At 43.2% G+C, this 19,036-nt stretch overlaps 1 protein-coding gene across 2 annotated transcripts in view; it reads right to left on the bottom strand.

The window, feature by feature from the left end:
- Window positions 1–19,036, bottom strand: part of LOC134352785 (carbohydrate sulfotransferase 9-like) — a 75,225-nt gene that overhangs the window by 47,623 nt on the left and 8,566 nt on the right. The window contains exons 2-3 of one of the 2 annotated variants that reach the window (XM_063060255.1): window positions 18,660–18,733; window positions 6,577–6,764 (exon numbers count right to left, since the gene is read on the bottom strand). In XM_063060255.1, the coding sequence (XP_062916325.1) occupies window positions 6,577–6,721 (145 nt within the window). In that variant the 5' untranslated portion in view covers window positions 6,722–6,764; window positions 18,660–18,733. The remainder of the gene's footprint in view (window positions 1–6,576; window positions 6,765–18,659; window positions 18,734–19,036) is intronic. The other variant, XM_063060245.1, reaches the window with a different exon arrangement.

The raw sequence follows: 19,036 nt of genomic DNA, 5'->3' as shown, positions 1-19,036 counted from the left end.
GGTTTTCAGAAGCGATTCGAGGATTTGAACAACCTGGAAATTCTGGACTGGGTAACTAACTCATTTCTTTGCAAGGGGAAGAATAGGAAGAAAGCTTGCAAGAAATTATCAAAATTCAGAATGATGAAGCAAAAATGCTTTTTTAAAAAAGTCAGCTTTTGTGGTATGGAGCTACAATGTCATACAGTTTCCTGGTCTTCGGAGAAGAGAGAATCCGCTGTTCATCACATTTCCATCTTCCTACCTTGTTGCAAGAGACTTCAGTGCAGTGAATCACGTACTCAGAAGAAAACAGACACCAATGAGACACTAGCGTGGAGACTTAAAAGTTTTTGCTGTCACAACTTGAACCAGATATTTCAACTCTTGCTAAAGAACCATCAAGCTCAAGGACCACATTGATATTGAAGCTGCTGTACAGTACACAGATACTGCGTATGCTAGGTTTAAAGACAAATAAAAAATTAAAGCAGAATCTTTTTTCTTATGTTAGCATATTGTAGACATGTTTTTATACTATGGGGGCGATGGAAAGTATATTGTGCCTAGGAGGGGCGCTGGACAGTATGAAGGTGCTTTGGGGGGGGGGGGTGTTAGCAAGTATGAAAGTGCTTTGGGGATGGGTTTGGGCTAAAAAAGGTTAGGAAACACTGCTCTAACCACTACTCTATACTTCATACATTCTACCTCTGCAAAGGAGTAATATGGATCACCTCTTGTGTTAAAATAGGCTTGTCTCTGATTGGTGTCTGTTTTTGCACTGAGGACCAGTTTGTGCATATTCTTTTGCTTCTCTCTTGGTTTGGTTTATTACTGTCACATGTACCAAGGTACAGTGAAGATCCTTGCTTGACATGCCATCCATACAGATGATTTCATCACAACTGTGCACTGAGGTAGTACAAGGTAAAACAATAACAGAATTCAGAATAAAGTGCTACAATTACAGAGAAAGTGCAGTGCAGGCGAACAATAAGGTGGAAGGATACATCAAGATAGATTGTGAAGTCAAGGGTTCACCTTGTCGTACTAGGGGACGATTCAAAAGTCATATAACAGAAGGCTACAAGCTGCCCTTGAGCCCGGTGGTATGTTTTTAGGCTTTTGCTCTCTTCTGTCTCATGGAAATGGGGAAAAGAGAGAATGCCTGGAGTGGGTGGGGTCTTCAATTACATTGTGTGATCTTCATAATTTATGTATAATTTATATTTGTGTGTTGTCTGTACCCATGTGCCCGTGATGCTGCTGCAAGTTTTTCACTCTACTTGTGCACGTGACAATAAGCTTGATTTGAACTTGAATCTATGGCTCTCATTGTTTAGTACACCTCCACTGGATGCCTCGTCAGATTCCTCTGCTCCAGCCACTCCTCGCAGATAACCAAATAAATGCTTGAAATTCATGGTATTATCATCAATTTACAGTTTTCAATGTCCACTGGAGTTCCATATGGATGATACTACAGCATTGAATGTAGGGAGAACATTAACTTTATCCTCAATGGGCAAATTAATTCTTCAAAATAGTTGCATTGAGGTCAAAGTAGTTGTTTTCCACAGGACAGAGAAACTGGCAAGTAATAAAAGTCATATGTTCTCATCAAAAATATTATTTCCTTGGCTGTAAAGTCGTCTATTGCCGATGAAATAATGCCTTAACACACATAAAAATGAACATGTCAAGGCTATTTAAATGCCATTATTTGCATGGAATGACTGCCAATATTTTGAGGACATTTATTTAATATTAGTTGCATCGATTCAATCACATTTCTTGCTGGTCTGGGCTCTGACAGAGGAATCTTTGCTTTAAAGAATATCTGAGTCAGTCATATAAGCTTCTCTGCATGCCAAGGCATAGGAGCAGAGATCAGCCATTCAGCCCATCGAGTCTGCTCCACCACTCGATCATGGCTGATTTATTTTTCCCTCTCAACCACATTTTCCTGCCTTTTTCCATTATCCTTGACACACTTACCAATCAAGAACCCATCATCTTCCACTTTAAATATACTCAATGACTTGGTCTCTATGGCCATCTGTGGCAATGAATTCCAGATTCACCAACCTCTGGCTGAACAAATTCCTCTTCATGTATATTCTAAAGAGATGTCCTTTTATTCCAAGGTTGTGCTCTCTGATCCTAGACTCTACCGCTACTGGAAACATCTGCTCCACATCCACTCCAGCCAGGAGTTTTAGAATCTCTTAGGCAAGTGATGTGGGCTCCAAACCCTTCCCGTCATGGACCTATCCAAACTTCTCATAAATACTACAATTGAATCTGCATCCAGCACTTCTGCTGGCAACTTGTTGCACTCTTACACCATCCTCTGAGTGAATAAATTTTCCCTCAGATTCCTCTTAAATATTTTATCCTTCATCCTAAGCCTATGACCTCTAGTTCTAATCTCACCCAACCTGAGGGGCCTACAAGCATTCACAGTATCTATACCCCTCATTTACTTGTATACCTCCATAAGACCTCCCTTAATTCTTCTGCAATCTGGAGAATAAAATTCTAACCTATTCAACCTTTCCCTGTAACTCAGGTTCTCAAGTCCCAGCAATGTCCTTGTAAATTCTCTTCGCACTCTTTTGAGCTTATTGATATCTGACCAATACTATACACAATACTCCAAATTCACCCTCACCAGCTTCTTGTGCAATTTCACTATAACTTCCCAACTCTAGTACTCAGTGCCCTGATTTGTGAAGGCCACTGTGCTAAAGCTCCTCTGGTGGCGCAGTGACATCAGTGCTGGACTCCGGAGCGAAGGTTCCCGAGTTCGAATCCAGTCGGGCCGCTCCCGGGCACGCTGTCCATCTGTGCCCGGTTGAGTGTCGAGCTCGCAACTCGGCCTCGTAAAAAAAAACTGCTCTGTGAGAAGGACGTGGGGGACCACTCGTAGAATCTTTCCTCCACTCTGGCTTATCCTCCCAAAATGCAACACCTCATACTTATCTGTATTAAATTCAGGGGAATGGGCAAAGAAGTGGCAAATGAAATACAATGTTGGAAAGTGTATGGTCATGCACTTTGGTGGTAGAAATAAACGGGCAGACTATTATTTAGATGGGGAGAGAATTCAAAATGCAGAGATGCAAAGGAACTTGGGAGTCCTTGTGCAGGATACCCTAAAGGTTAACTTCCAGGTTGAGTTGGTGGTGAAGAAGGCAAATGCAATGTTGGCATTCATTTCTAGAGGCATAAAATATCAGAGCAGGGATGTGATGTTAAGGCTCTATGACGCACTCGTGAGACCACATGGAGTATTGTGTGCAGTTTTGAGCTCCTTATTTTAGAAAGGATATACTGACATTGGAGAGGGTTTAGAGAAGTTTCACGAGAATGATTCCAGGAATGAAAGGGTTACTGTATGAGGAACCTCTGGCAGCTCTTGGGCTGTATTGTCCAGTTCTGGTCACCTCACTATAGGAAGGATGTGGAAGCAATGGAAAGGGTACAGAGGAGATTTACCAGGATGCTGCCTGGTTTAGAGAGTATGGATTATGATCAGAAATTAAGGGAGCTAGGGCTTTACTCTTTGGAGAGAAGGAGGATGAGAGGAGACATGATAGAGGTGTACAAGATATTAAGAAGAATAGATAGAGTGGACAGCCAGCGCCTCTTCCCCAGGGCACCACTGCTCAATACAAGGAGACATGGCTTTAAGGTAAGGGGTGGGAAGTTCAAGAGGGATATTAGAGGAAGGTTTTTCACTCAGAGTGGTTGGCACGTAGAATGCACTGCCTGAGTCAGTGGTGGAGGCAGATACACTGGTGAAATTTAAGAGACTACTGGACAGGTACATGGAGGAATTTAAGGTGGGGGGTTATATGGGAGGCAGGGTTTGAAGGTCGGCACAACATTGTGGGCTGAAGGGCCTGTACTGTGCTGTACTATTCTATGTTCCATGTATTCTCTGGAGTTCAGGAGAATGAGGGGGGATCTCATTAAAACATTCTGAATGTTAAAAGGCCTGAGCAGATTAGATATGGCAAAGTTATTTGCCATGGTAGGGGAGTCTAGAACTAGAGGGCACAACTTCAGGATTGAAGGACGTCCTTTTAGAACTGAGATGCGGATAAATTACTTTAGTCAGAGGGTGGTAAATCTGGAATTTGTTGCCATGAGCAGCTGTGGAGGCCAAGTCATTGCGTGTACTTAAGGCAGAGATAGATATGTTCTTGATTAGCCAGGGCATCAAAGGGTATGGGGGGAAGGCAGGGGAGTGGGGATGACTGGAAGAATTGGATCAGCCCATGACTGAATGGCGGAGCAGACTCGATGGCCTACTTCTGCTCCTATATCTTATGGTCTTAAATTCCATTTGTCCTTTTGCAGCCCATTTTCCCTGCTGGTCAAGATCGTGCTGAAAGCTTTGTCTTGGCACTTTCAATGAAGGAATTCACAATTTCTTGTGGTCTTCTGTAGAGCAGTTACCATAACAAGTGGTAATGCATCCATACAGGATACTTTCTATGGTGCATCTGTAAAAATTCGTGAGGGAAATTAAAGAAATTAGGAAAAGGGTTTCACTCAGTGACTACAACCTGCAGCTCACTGCCTGAAAGGGTGGTGGAGTTGAAACCCTCTCATTATTTAAAATGCAATAGGATCCGGCACCAGATGTCCCCTAACCCACAAGACCATGGATTGCCCAACTAATTAATAGCTAACAGGCAGGGACATAATGTGCCAAATAGTCTCTTCCTGATGGTCTGCTTTCCCCTTCATAAATGAAGCATGCACTATTAAAAAATTCAATGCTGGAAGAACTCTCTGAGTCAGACAGCATCTGTGGAGGAAAAGAGTACAAGTGCACATTTCTGGTCAAGCTGCTACCTTGAGCCAAGACTGAGAGGGAAGAGGAATGATTGGTCGTGTATAGCAGTAAGAAAGTTTACAGTGAGGTGACCAGGTGTATCCCTATACCTAACAAACACCAGTACTTTCCAGAGCTACCTTAACCCACTGACCCGGTGGTTCAGGCATTTTAACTCACTAACTCTTCCCCACAACACAATGGCTGTAGTGTTCACTGGTTATGCATTCTGTATTATATAGAACCTCTCCTACTGTTATCATAAAGTACAATATAACATCAACCAGCAGCATTTCTCCTTCTGTCTGGGCAGCTTCCATTCATCGGGAATTAATATCATATTCAGCAGTTTCAGGTAACTCACTTTCCCTGTGTACCAGAACCTGCTGATTCTGCTGTTGATAACCAGGGACTTGTAAGTGGTTCGATAATACTGACTCTTCGAACAGTACAGGCGACGTAGTACTGAAGGGGTTAATGTAATGCTATCACAGCCCCAGCAATCCAGGTTCAGTTCAGCCATTGTCTGCAAGTAGATTGAACGTTCTCCCTGTGACTGCATGGGATTTCTCCTACATCACATAGACGTACAGGTTAGTAGGATAATTGGCCACATGGGTGTAATTGAGCGGCCCGGTCTCATTGGGCCAGAAGGTCCTGTTACTGCGCTGTATCTCTAAATAAAAAATAAATAAACAAGTAGAGTAAGGAACTGACCTTTTAGCTCACAAAGGCTGCGCCAAACATTATACTGAATTAAACCAAATCTCTTCTGCGTACACATAGTCCATATCCCAAGACCTGCATACTCACGAAGCTATCTGAAAATCTCTTAAACACAACTATCATATCTGCCTCCACTATGATCCCGGGCAGCCATTCCAAGCTCCCACTACTCTGTGCAAAAAAAATACTTGCCCTACATATCTTCTTTAAGCTTCTCATTTGCATCTTAAATGCAAGTACTTGACATTTCTATGGTAGGACAAAGATTCTGACCATCTACCCTATTTATGCACCTCATAATTTTACAAACTTCTATCAGATTTTCCCTCAGCCTCCAACACTCCAGAGAAAAACACACAAGCTTAACCAACCTCTCCTTCCCTCGAATCCACACAGCATCTGGCAGAACTCCTGAGCACCTCTATATCCCTCTTATAATGGAGTGACCAGAAAGGCACACAAGTTTTTTGAATTGCACTCTTTGGTTTTACCCGCCTGACCTACTGGGAATTTCCTGCAGATCTGAATTTCACAGATTTTATATTTTTTTGTAGTTTTCCCTCTCGCATACACAAACAGACACACTCTCATAGTCTCTCACTCTTTTATTTCACACACACTCCCTCTCTCGCACTCACTGCTCTCAATAATCATCTGACCATCAGTTTACCACCATAGCAATCCCAGCTTAACCCTTTGCACTATCCATCCCTCCTCCACCCTCTTAAGACCACCTTTTTTCGCCCTCTTTTTCCAGTTCTGATCAAGGGCCTCCAACCTGAAATATTAGCTCTGCTTCTCTCTCCACAGATACTGCCAAGTGCTCCTACCATTTGCTGATCTTTAAAACATTGATGAACATGAAGCAGTTAACTCCATTGCCAGCCATTCTAAGATCCATGCATGTGAGATGTTAGGCATGGACTGGGTGGACCATAAGATCTGTTTCTGTGTGGTCCGACTCAATGCAGCTAGCTTGAAATTATAGCCCAGTTTCTTGCAAGCAAACCCCAGTGACTAACCTGGAGACTGCTCTTCAATCTGTGCTTGAAGGTACACGAAGAATAGCAGACCCACGCATCCAAAAAACAGGACAGACAGGAAGATATGTCTCAGTTTCATGTCTTTAGCCAAGTCCTTAGTGTAGCATCGTCTTCTTCGCATCATGGCACCTCATCTTCAGTCTCTCATTCCCCTCTCTGGGTGAGTTCTGGTAACACAGGACACAAAGCTTACTAACCAAACACAGCATGCAAAGGTTTGGAAGCATGTTAAGAAGCAAAACAATTAGCCTGGGTATCTCACTGGGTTCCATAACAATTAATTACAAGATAGTATTGTAGTTTACTTGGTGACTCATTTGAACACAGCAAGCTCCCACTATATGATAAGCTGCCATGTAATTTATGCTACTGTGGCCAACCCTTGGATTGATGCCTCTTCAGTCACCTTCTATGTCTAGATGATTTAAGTGCCCATCTAGACACTTAATCAGTGTCAGTGACTCTGCTTCCATCCCCCTCTCAGCCGGTGTATTTCAGTTACTCACCTCTCAGGGTGAAAAAAAGTCACCTTAAAATCTCTTTCCTCTTATTCTGTATCCTCTAGTTTTATCTACCTCTGGATATTGCTATGCTTGTGGGAATTGTCGGTATGCTATACTGCACCAATGTACAATTTTTGGCTAAAATAATGACGTAAAATCATGCATTTTTGCAGCACATTTTGTGACAATAGAAGTTCCAAAGCACATCCAAAGTTGGATCGGCACTGTCATTTTGAAAACACCAGTGGCCGATTAGGTCTCACAAACACCAATCAGGCAGTGACCAGGTAATATTCACGATTTTCCGGAGAAATGCCAGTGGTTCCACAGGGAACTGCTGACATTTCTGTCCATAAGCATGAAGAAATTCAGAATATTTCATTGAGGTTTCCCCTCAGCTATAGTTGACAGAGCCTTTAACTGTGACTGCTCTAATTTCTGGATTCCTGCTCTTGTTGGGCTGAAGGGCCCGTTTCTGTACTGAATGAATCTCACTCTCCTCTCTAATTGGCATTCTGAATGGTCTACTCCCTTCCTGGTTTGCTTTATCATCTCTACCCTACTGCACCCCTCAGGGCACCTTCCGAATCAGCCAAGGTCAAAGGACATTGACAATCAGTGGCAAGAGACGTGACTTCTTCTATTTTCCATCTTCCCTCCCTACCATGCAGTCACCTACATAGGCCTTCCAACCGAAACAACGGCTCACTTGCACCTCAGTTTAGCACACTGCATTTGGTTCTCACAATGTGGCCTCCTTTACACTGACAAAAGCAAAGGAAGACTGAGTTATTGATCTTCAGATCACTTCAACTCAATCCAGCGTTCTAGCCATATTCTCAAACCTTTCATTCTACCTCTTACATTGTTATTTTAGCATTTCTTTTCACACTACTTCAATTTGTGTTTTTGTACTTGTCGCTGTATTTATTGGTAGATTTATTGTTGTTTTCATGTACACTGTTCACTCTGTGAGTTTCATGTGAGCAAGGAATTTCGCTGCACCCTGGTGCGTGATGATAAACTGATCTCAGAGCCTGTATCTGACAAGGTTCCAGTCCCCAGTTCTCCTCCTCAGTGGAGTGTGGAAGCTGGTTGAATATTTTTAAGGCAGGGATAGTTGGATTGTAGATAAGCAAGTGGATGAAAGATTACCAGGATCAATCAATAGGAATGCAGAGATGAGATACAATCTTACTTGCACTGGTCTCTGTGACAGTAACACCATATTCTGCATTGTTTTCCTACAGATGAGATACAATCTATCTGCACTGCACCTTGTGACAGTAACACCATATTCTGCATCGTTTTCCTTTACTATCTCAATCCTCTTACGTATGGAATGATCTGTCTGGATGGCATGCAGACAAAAGTATTTTTAAAACTATATCACAGCACGTAACAATCATAAGACACTTTCAATCAGATCGTCCACAATCTTACCGAATTGGGAAGCAAAATTGAAAGGCCGAATTGAATCTCCAAATTGCATATATATTCATTTAAATTCAAGGATCACATTACTGGAAACTTCAATACCATACAATATCAATGCTGATGCTTTATCTAAAAGCAGCCAGGAGCTATATTATTACCCACTATGTTAAGAGTTAATTTCTTTTCCATTTTAATTTTCTTCTTCAGACTCGCATGTGTAAAGAAAAAGGTATGGATTACTGTCGGACGTCACCCTGAATGCGTGGCACGCTGTTTTCTCCTTTTCAATATGTGTTTTTAATCTGATCATCTGGACGGCATATTCAGGAGGCATGCTTGCTTCTAGAATAATGCAAATGCTTCGCAGATGTTCAACTGGTTCGCTAAACATTTCAGCATGCCTCAACATGTAAATAGGAAAGGTAATGTCTTGAAAATAAACAGTACCTCTGTGTCCATAGTTGGCAGTGTTCAAGGCACTATGGAGGCAATGTCAGCTGGTGCTTTCCTTATCTGGAATTCATCATCCCACGCCCACGCTCCCCCCCCAATCCTGAAACATCGACAATACTGTCCCCATCCCACAGGTCCCTCCAGTGTACCTCACCAATACCTTTCAGCGCCATTTCACAAGAAGAATGGTAGCGTTGTTGCTATGTTATAGCACAGAATCTGGAAATTCACTGGGTCCACGGACACAGGAATAAAAGTCTGTTTGGTCAGACTGTCACAATGTATCCTCCTTCAATGAGTTACCATTTTTTTATTATTTAGTATTGTTGTGTGTACCAAGGTAAAGTGAAAAAACTTTGTTTTGCATGCCATCAAAACAGATCACTTCATCAGTACAGATCAATACACTGAGGTAGTACAAGGGAACCAATGACAAAGTGCAGAATAAAGTGTTACAGTTACAGAAAGTGCAGTGCAGGGAGACAAGAATGTGTACGATCAGGAGTCTACCTCATCGTACAAGGGGACCATACAGTAGTCTTATAGCAGCAGGATAGAAGCTGTCCTTCTGCCTGGTGGTAGTGGGGGGAGGAAGACAGAGAACGTCTGGGATGGGTAGGGTTATTTCACTTGCTTTGCTGAGCCAGTGGGAAGTGCAGACAGAATGGAGGTTGGGTTCCATGATCTATTGAACTCGACAACTCACTGTAGTTTCTTTTGGTCACAGGCAGAGCAGCTGCATACCAAGCTATGATGCAGGCAGTTAGGATGCTCTCAATGTGCATCGTTAAAAATTGGTGGGAGTCGGAGGGGTCATGCCAAATTGCTCAAGCATCCTGAGGCAATAGAGATGCTGGTGTGCTTTCTTAGCCATGAAGCTCTGTGGTTTGACGCCGATTAGTGACGTTTACATCCGGGAACATAATGCTCTGCTTATATCCTTTTCTCTTTGCTACTGTCAGGCAGAAGGCCTGAAGCTCTACAGCATGAGGTTCAGAAACAACTACTTTCCCACAACCATCAGGTGCTTGAACCTCCCTGCACAACCCAAACGTTCGCTCAACAACAGAACAATACAGACCACTTCTTCCACTTGTATTCAATTGAGTCTTCTTTTCTGAACTAAAGTCTTGCTATTGAACAAGTGTATTCCACCCCCCGCCCCCCTGCTCACAGTATGGGATAATTGTACAAGTTATGTTCTGCATGTTGTCTGTGTTCATATTGCTGCTACAGGCAAGTTCTCCATTGTACCTGTACTTCACCAGACTTGTGCCAATGACAATGGGTTCAGCTTGGATTACAAATTGAGTCATTCTTTGAACATCATGCAGTGTTGGTCTCTCCCACCCTGCAGTCACTCAGGATCTTTGTGCTGCTCCAGTTCCAACATTCCTGCATTAGCAGCTGTACCTCCAGCTGCACGGGGCCTCGAGCTCTGGAAGTCTCCCCTGTAATTCTCTGCCTCTCCTTGACGACCACCCCCTGCTCAAGGTTTGGTTCCTCATCTCAGAGCAGATATTGTGGCTGAACGTCAGTTTTGTTTGACGATGGCATCTGCCAGAATGATTTGAGATATATTACTTTAAGTACAACATTGAGTAGAGGTCGACAAGCTGGAAATATTGCTGCCTCAATGAGGCAGAATTTTCCAGTGTTAGGGAACTGAACAATTAGCAAGGTGAAGAAGAAAATCACAGATGGGAACGTAATCCCATATCAAAATATATCTCCAGTAACTGATCTTAAGTATGACTCAACACTAATTAGGCTGCATAAGACTGTGATGTTAGCAAGTGAGAAAACTGCACACTTATAGCTGCCAGTGATACTCAGCATATCAATGCAGTCACGAGGAAGTCACACTGGCAGCTTTGCTTCACTAGGAGTGAGGGAAGATTCAGTATTTCAACGAAGTTTCTCTAGACGTGCAGCGAAGAGCATTCTGACTGGTTGCATCACAAGCCGGTACAGAGGCTCCAGATAACAGGATCGCAAGAGGCTGCAGAGTGTTGTAGACACGGTCAGCTCCATTGTGGACATGATCCTCCCACCACCGAGGGCATGGCCCTCCCCCCACCACCGAGGGCACGATCCCCCCACCACCACCGTGGGCACGATCCAACCACCACCAATGTGGGCACGATCCCCCCCCACCACCACCAGGGGCACAATCCTCCCACCACCGAGGACAAGAAGGTGGCATCCATCACCAGGACCCTTACCATTTGGAACATGCCTTCTTCTCGTTGGGGAGAAGGTACAGGAGCCTGAAGACCCCAGAGAAGAAGAACAGCTTCTTCCCCTCCGCCTTCAGATTTCTGAATGGTCCATAAACATTTCCTTTTTTTTTTGCACTACTTATTTTGGAATTTATAGTAATATTATGTCTTTGCACTGTACCGCTGCTGCAAAACAACAAATTTCCCATCACCGAAGTCAGTAAGAAACTGGATTCAGATTCAGTATTGGAATTAAATCAAATCATCCCTTCCTTTTAAATTTCATTACAAGATTGCTCCTCATAAGGACATTCAAAGCAGCAAAGGTAAGAGAGGAATCAGAGGAGACCTCTTTCCCTGAAAAGTTGTGATCCCATTGGCTCAGAGCTCCAAAGGCACAGGTTCAAACCTGACCTCGGATGCTCCCTGGGTGGAGTTTGCACGTTTTCCCAATGATCACATGGGTTTTCCCAGGATGCTCTGGTTTTCTCCCACATCCCAAAACCTTGTGTGTTGATAGGTTAATTGGGTCCTATAAATTGCCCCTGGAGATTAGGTGAAGGACAGGAAACTGGAGAATGGTTGGTGTGAGTGTAGTAGATTAAAGGGACACGAATGAGGTAGCGGATGTTCTGAGTGTCCAGTGGGCCAAAAGCCTTCCTTCAATGTCATAAGGAAGTAAGCAATACAGGTATCCAGAATGTGGAGCTTTTTTCCCCCACATGGAATGATCAAGGTGAAAAGTTGAAGGGAGTCTGTGGAATAAAGGACTGAGACAACAGCATCACACAAACCAGCCTCCTCTCCATTGGATCTGTCCATACTTCTTACTGCCTTGGGAAAACAGCCAGCATAATCAAAGACTGCTCCCTCCCGTGTCAATCCTTCCTTCTCCCCTTCCCATCGAGCAAAAGACACAATATCCTGAGAACACATTATCCAGCTCCAGGACAGCTTCTGTCCCACTGCTATCAGACCCTTGAACGGACCTTGCAAACTCTGACCATGAATTCTTCATCTCCCAATCTACTGTACCTCATTATCATCTTGCATCTTATTGTCTACCTGCACTGCACTTTCTCTGCAACTGTAACACTATATTCTGCATTGTTTTCCTTTTATTACCTCAATGTATTTACAGTACGTATGGAATGGTCAATCCAGATGGCAAGTCAGCAAAAGCTTTTCGCATGCAACATAATAAAATGGATACTGAAAGACCTGGGTGGAATGGACATGGAGAGGATATTACCATTGTGGAGAGTCTAGCAGCTGAGGGCACAGCTGCAGAATAAAGGGACGCCCCTTTAGAACTAAGATCAGGAGGAGTTTCTTCAACCAGGAGGTGGTGAGTGTGGAATTTGTAGCCACAGAGGACTGTGGAGGTCATCAGAGACTACTTAAGGACTCGTGATTGGCAAGGGGATTATCTGGTAAGGGGAGAATTCAAGAGAATGGGGTTGGAAAGAATAAAATTTGCCAAGATGGCAGAGCCTAATTCTATTCCTGTATCTTGGCAATTTAGGGACTAAAGCAATTACCAATTTATGGTGCTCCAAAGTTTAATATCCCATTGGTGTCAGAGGCTGTATCTCAGAACATGTGACAATAGTAAAAGTAAAACAGCATATGCTGGATGGGGATTGATACAGACCAGACAGACGAATGGCTTGTTAATTTGACATCAACAAGAAAACCTAACTAGGATATAGTTCAAGAAGGATTGATGTAACATTTACAGCTAGTTCTCAGTTAGCACAGAGAGTTAGGGAGAACACAAGAAGGTGCCAAGCTACTTGCTATTACCTTCACCTGGAGGATTTAGGTCACTGCTGGTCAGCAGATCCTCCTATATTGGCCTACTGTCCAGCTAGTTTCAAGAAACGTTCAAGCCAATTGTCAGAATCAGAATCTGAATTAGTTTAATTATCACAAAGACGAGAAAATCTGCAGATGCTGGAAATCTAAAACAACACACAAAATGCTGCAGGAATTTGCCAGGCCAGGCAGCATCTACGGATAAGAGTATAGACTGTGTTCTTTCAATGTACATGTGACAAATGTTAGGATCTTTTTTTAAAAAAAAACACCAGGCTGCCATTTATTGATTATAGCTTGGCATTTGACACCATCATCCTGAGTATTAATCAACAAGCTTCTAAACCCGTACCTACTTCTGCAACTGGATCCTCAATTCCTCACCAAGAGACCACAGTCAGTAAACATCAGCGATGACACCTCCTCCTCACTGATAATCAATGCATACATACTTCAAGGTAGGTGCTTAGCCACTACGTTATTCTCTCTACACTCATGACTGTGTGGAAAAGCACTACTCAAAAGCCATCCTTTGTTGGTAGAATCTCAGTTGATGACAAGGAGACATACAGGAGGGAGATAGATCAGATGATTGAATGGTGTTGCAACACTAATCTCTCACTCAACATCAACAAGACAAAGGATTTGACCGTGAACTTCAGGAAGGAGAGGTTGCGAGAACATGTACCAGTCCTCAATGAGGGATCAGCAGTGGAAAAGGTGAGCAACTTCAAGTTCCTGGATGTCAGTATCTCTGAGGATCTATCTTGGGCCCAACCCATGACTGTATTCATGAAGAAGGCAATGTCAGCACCTCCATTTCATTAGGAGATTGAGAAGCTTTGGTATCTCACCAAAGACTTTTGTAACTTTCTATAGAGATACACTGGAGTGTATTCAGACTGGTTACATCACCGCCTGGTGTGGAGGCTTTAAAGCACAGGACCATGGAAGGTTGTAGACTCAGCCCAGCTCCATCACAAGCACAACCCTCCCCACCAATGAGGTGCTGCCTCGAGAAGGTGTCATCCATCACTTTGGACCCTCGTCACCTGGAACATGCCCTTTTCTCATTACTACCATCAGGGAGGAGGTGCAGGAGATAAAAGACACGTAATGATTCAGGAACAACTTCTTCCCCTCCAATCACCATTATTTCTGAGTAGTGCACTGTTATTCAAGAAAAGAAGATCAGCTTTATTTGTCGCATGTACATCAAAGAACTCAGAGAATGCATTTGTGTCAAATCAAGTCAGTGAGGATTGTGCTGAGCAGCCCACAAGTTTCATCACATTTCCGGCACCAACTCAACGTGCCCACAACTCACCAAATCTAACTGCACTTCTTTAGAATATGGGAGGAAACCAGAGCACCTGGAGGAAACCTGCGGGGTCACATGGAGAACTTACAAACACCTTCCAGACAGTGACAGGAATGAAACCCTGATTGGTGATTGCTGATACTGTAATAGTGTTCTCTATCATTCTACCATTCTTTATTGTGCACTATTTCAACTCTTTGCACTGCACTTCAGCAAAACAACACATTTCACTCCATGCTAACAAATCTGATTCTGATTCCGCTTCACTATGTCCTGAGAACTCCCCTCCTCCAACTCCTGAATTTCCATTGCTCCAGCTCAAGCTTTGCCTTCAGCTCCGCAGGCCCAATCATCCCCAATTCCTTTCTAAAACACCTCCAGCTCCTTCTCATTTCCTTTAAGATACTTCTGTTGCTTGGTTGTGACTATCTGACCTCACTCACATGATGGATCCTTAAGATCTTTCACCATGGTAATGGCAATCTACTTAGTACAACTCTTGTTCAGTATGAAATCCTAGAAGTTATTTGGCTCAAGAGGACTTGCTGGTTATTAAGGGAATTAATCCACATTACAAATTAAGCAGCTGCATCTGGGGTTACCGAACACTTCCAGTGATGATGTAGGTTGGTGCAGATACTCCAGCTGCTACTTCACAGTTCCAGTGATCCACACTCAACCATGCCAAAGGCAAGTTTGCTTATTCTCCTGTGACTGTGTGGGTTTCTCACAACCTCCCACATCCCAAGTCTGGTGGAATATAAACAGCACAGCACAGGAACAGGCCCCTCAGCACACAATTTCTGCACCGAACACAATGCTGAATTAAACAAAGGCATTTCTTCCGCCTGTACATAATTCACACCCCTCCATTCCCTTCATCTCATCTGTCTGTCTAACAGTCTCTTAAGCATTACCATCGTATCTGCCTCCTTTAAACTTCCACCCATCCAACACATTAAATCCAAGTCCTCTAGTATTTGACATTTCTACCCTTGGAGAAAGATTCTGACGGTCTACCCTATCTATGCCTCTTATAATTTTATAAACTTCCATCGGGTCTTTCCTTAGCCTCCAGCACTTCAGAGAAAACAATACAAGTTTGCCCAACTGCTTAATGTTCATTAATAGTGTGAAAGACATTTTATAAATTCCAATCTTTATTCTTTTTATATTTCCACTTTGAGGGATCTTTATATTCACTTAAAACCTTATACTTAGTAGGGACCCAAAGTTTTTATACTCAACCATGCAGCTTTACATATCTTGCAATACCTACAGTAACCTACAGGGGGCTTCAGTGACTGGAGGGCTTGGGTTATAAGGAGGGACTGGACAAGCTGGGATGGCTTTCCCTGCAGTGTAGGCAGGTGAGGAGTTACTTTATTGAGGTTTATGAAATCATGAGGGCCATAGATACTGTACATGGTCACAGACTTATTTTTTCTCAGGGAAGAGACGTGGATCTAAGACGAGACTGGAAAGGTTTAAGGGGCAAGTTTTTCCACACAGAAGGTGGCGGGTATATGGAATGAATTGCCAAAGGAAGTGGTAGAGACGGTACAGTTACTGTATTTAAAAGATATTTGGGCAGATTTACAAATAGGAAAGTATCCTGACTGGATGCATCATTGACCAGAATGGCAATTCCAATGCACCAACACAAGAGGCTGTAGAGAGTAGATGGACACAGCATGCTCCAACATGGGCAGAGCCCTCCTCACCAGTGACAGCATCTGCAGAAAGCACTGCCTCAAGAAGGTTGCATCTATCAGCATGGGCCCCTCCCATCCAGGTCATGCCTTCTCCTCATTGCTTCTGTCAGAAGCCTCAAGTCCCACACCACCAGGTTCAGGAACAGGAAACTTCCTACAACAATCAGGTTATTGAACCAACCTGCACAACTCTAAACCTACCTCAGTAATGGAACACTACCGACCAACTCTTGCATTACCGACCAATCTTGCACTACAGTGGACTTGTCTCTGATTGTGTTTTCTCTTTGCTGTCTTGCACTGTATAATTGATGTAGTGTTGTCTATATCATGTGTCTGTGATTCCAGTGTAAGACAGCTTCTCACTGTAGCTATACCTCATTGAACTCATGCATACAACAGAAACTTGACTATCCGCAGTTGAGAAGTAATCCTTTTCTTCACCTTTGATAGGGTGTCACACAGCCTGGGTCGCGACAGGGTGGCACACCGCCCCCCCGGCCTGGGTTAATTCGGAACCCAAAGTGCTCTCTGTGGGGCATTTACATGCTCTTCCTGTTGGCCACTATGGATTAATCTTTGGCGTAGGTGAGTGGGAGCGGAGGGAGAGGGGATGGGAATGTTAGGCGAAATGGGTTACAGGAAAAGTAAGTGTGTAACTGGCAGGCTCTGTGACTTGAGGGGCTGAACAGCTCCTGCAGTGATTGTGTGGTAGTAATAAATTCTCTGTATAGACAAAAAACAACAGAGAAGCAGACTACTGAATTTGTGCCTCTCATGAGCCCTCTCCCACATCTCACCAAAACACCTCTGTCCCCCACGTTTCTCCAGCTTCTCCTCAAACGAATCTCTGACGTTCACCTCAACATCTCCCTGCGGCTTCAAACTCCATATTTCTAAGTAGTTTTTAGGCAAATTCCTAACTGGATTATTCAGATACTGACTGTCTTGTGCTGCTGAGCTCAACATTTTATCTGTCCTGGCATGCCAGAACATCATCTTTACCTCATGTCAGTATATTCCAGTTACCACAATCCTGGAAACATCCTCTTCAACTAAAAATAAGCAAAGTACTAACATCACGACCCTTAAATTCATCAGTGATCTTAATGCTGAAACCAGTTACTAAGCGAATCACGATTATTAATTTCCTTCAAAACAGTTCAACATTTGTATTATTTCAAATCAGTCCCTTGATTAGTATAAAGCCCTCGTAGCTAGGCCATACACTCTACAATGCAGCAACGGATAACAGTCTAAGGATAAGCAATGAATAAGGATTTAATAGAAAGAGAGGTGACCTCATTTCAACTGATATCTTCTGGGGTTTGACAGACCAGATGTGGGGATGATATTTCACTAGTCTAAGATCACAAGACACAGACTCAAAATACGGTGGCTGGTCATTTAGGGCTAAGATGAAGTAATTTCTTCATCCAATGACTGGTAAACCGTTTGAATTCCCTCCTCAAGAGGACTGTGGAGGCTCTATCACTGCATACAATCAAGAGAGAGATTGGTAAGATTTTTAGGTATGAAGGTGATCAAGGGATGCGTGGTTAATACAGGGAAGTGATGCCAAGGTAAGTGATCAGCCATGATCACATTGATTGGTAGGACTGGCACGATGGGCCAAGTTGCCAGCTGCTGCTTCTGCTTCTATGTCCTCTTGAGTTACAAAAGACAACATAGAAAGTTCAAATGACACTGCACCCTGTGAGTCTGTTATTGAATAAAGAAATTTAGCACAGGAACAGACTCTTTAGCCCACAGTGCCTATGCTAAACTGAATGTCTTCTGCCTGCATATGACTCAGACCGTTACATTCCTATATATGCATGTGTCAATCTAAAAGCTCTTAAACACCATTATCAGGGCTACCCTTAGCAAAGCTTTCTAGATAATTCACCATTAAGTTAGAAATTTGAAAATTTAAAAACTTGAACTTTAATCTCTCCCCCTCACCTTAAGTACATGCCCTCTAGCATTTGAGATTTCTGCCCTGGGAAAGAGTTTCTGACTGTCTACCCTATGTATGCCTTTCATAATTTTATAAAGTTTGATCAGGTTTCCACTGAGCCTCTGATGCTCCAGAGAAAACAAACCAGGTTTATCTAACCTGTCCTTATAACTTGTACCCTCTAATACAGACAGCATCCTGGTGAACCTCTTCTGCACCCCCTTTAAGCCTCCACCATCCTTCCCTTAATGGGCTGACCAGAACTGCATATAATACTCAAGAACCACCCTCTGGGTAAAAATAATTGGGAAATCATGTTGTAGCTGCATAAAACTTTTTGGTTATTTGGAGGACAGTGGTTTGTTCTTGTCACTGTACTAAGGGAAAGATGTGGAGGCTTTGGAAGGAGTGCAGATGTAGTTCACCTGGGTTGGAATGTATTAACTAGGTGAGTTTAAACAAACTTGGATTGTTTTATCTCAAGCAAAGGCTGAGCAGAGACATGATAGAAGTATATCAGAGGCAAAGACAAGGTAGGTGGTAGGAGACTTTTCCGAGGGTAGGAATGTCAAATACTGGGGGCATACTGTAACTTTTAGGTGAGAGGAGGAAAGTTCAAAGGAGATCCTGTACCTGTTGAAGGGCACATTTCATGCAGTACTTCCTTATGAGAACAATAGGACAAAATATTAGGTTCTTCACTTTTCCTAAAAAAAACAGACAGCATGGTAGGTACTTGGACCAGACTGTTGGGGCAGTGATAGAACAAATATGATAGAGACATTTAGACAGATGAACAGGCTGTGAAGGGAGGGATGTGGATCATGCACAGGCAAATGATATTAGGTTAAAATGGTTTGTAGTAGTACAGACATTGTGGACTGTAGGGCTTTTCCCTGTGCTGTATTGTTCCATGTCTAACTCCTTTAACCTCTCCGTCCCCTCCCCCCCCACTTACCTCAAGGAGTTTCAGAAGGTATGGGATTTGCCTTTCAGAAGCAACTGGGGCA

Source organism: Mobula hypostoma, chromosome 1 (genome assembly GCF_963921235.1).
Source record: "Mobula hypostoma chromosome 1, sMobHyp1.1, whole genome shotgun sequence".
NCBI lineage: Eukaryota > Metazoa > Chordata > Chondrichthyes > Myliobatiformes > Myliobatidae > Mobula > Mobula hypostoma.
Note: the sequence above shows the minus strand (reverse complement) of the source record. Positions and strands in the feature narration are given on the sequence as shown.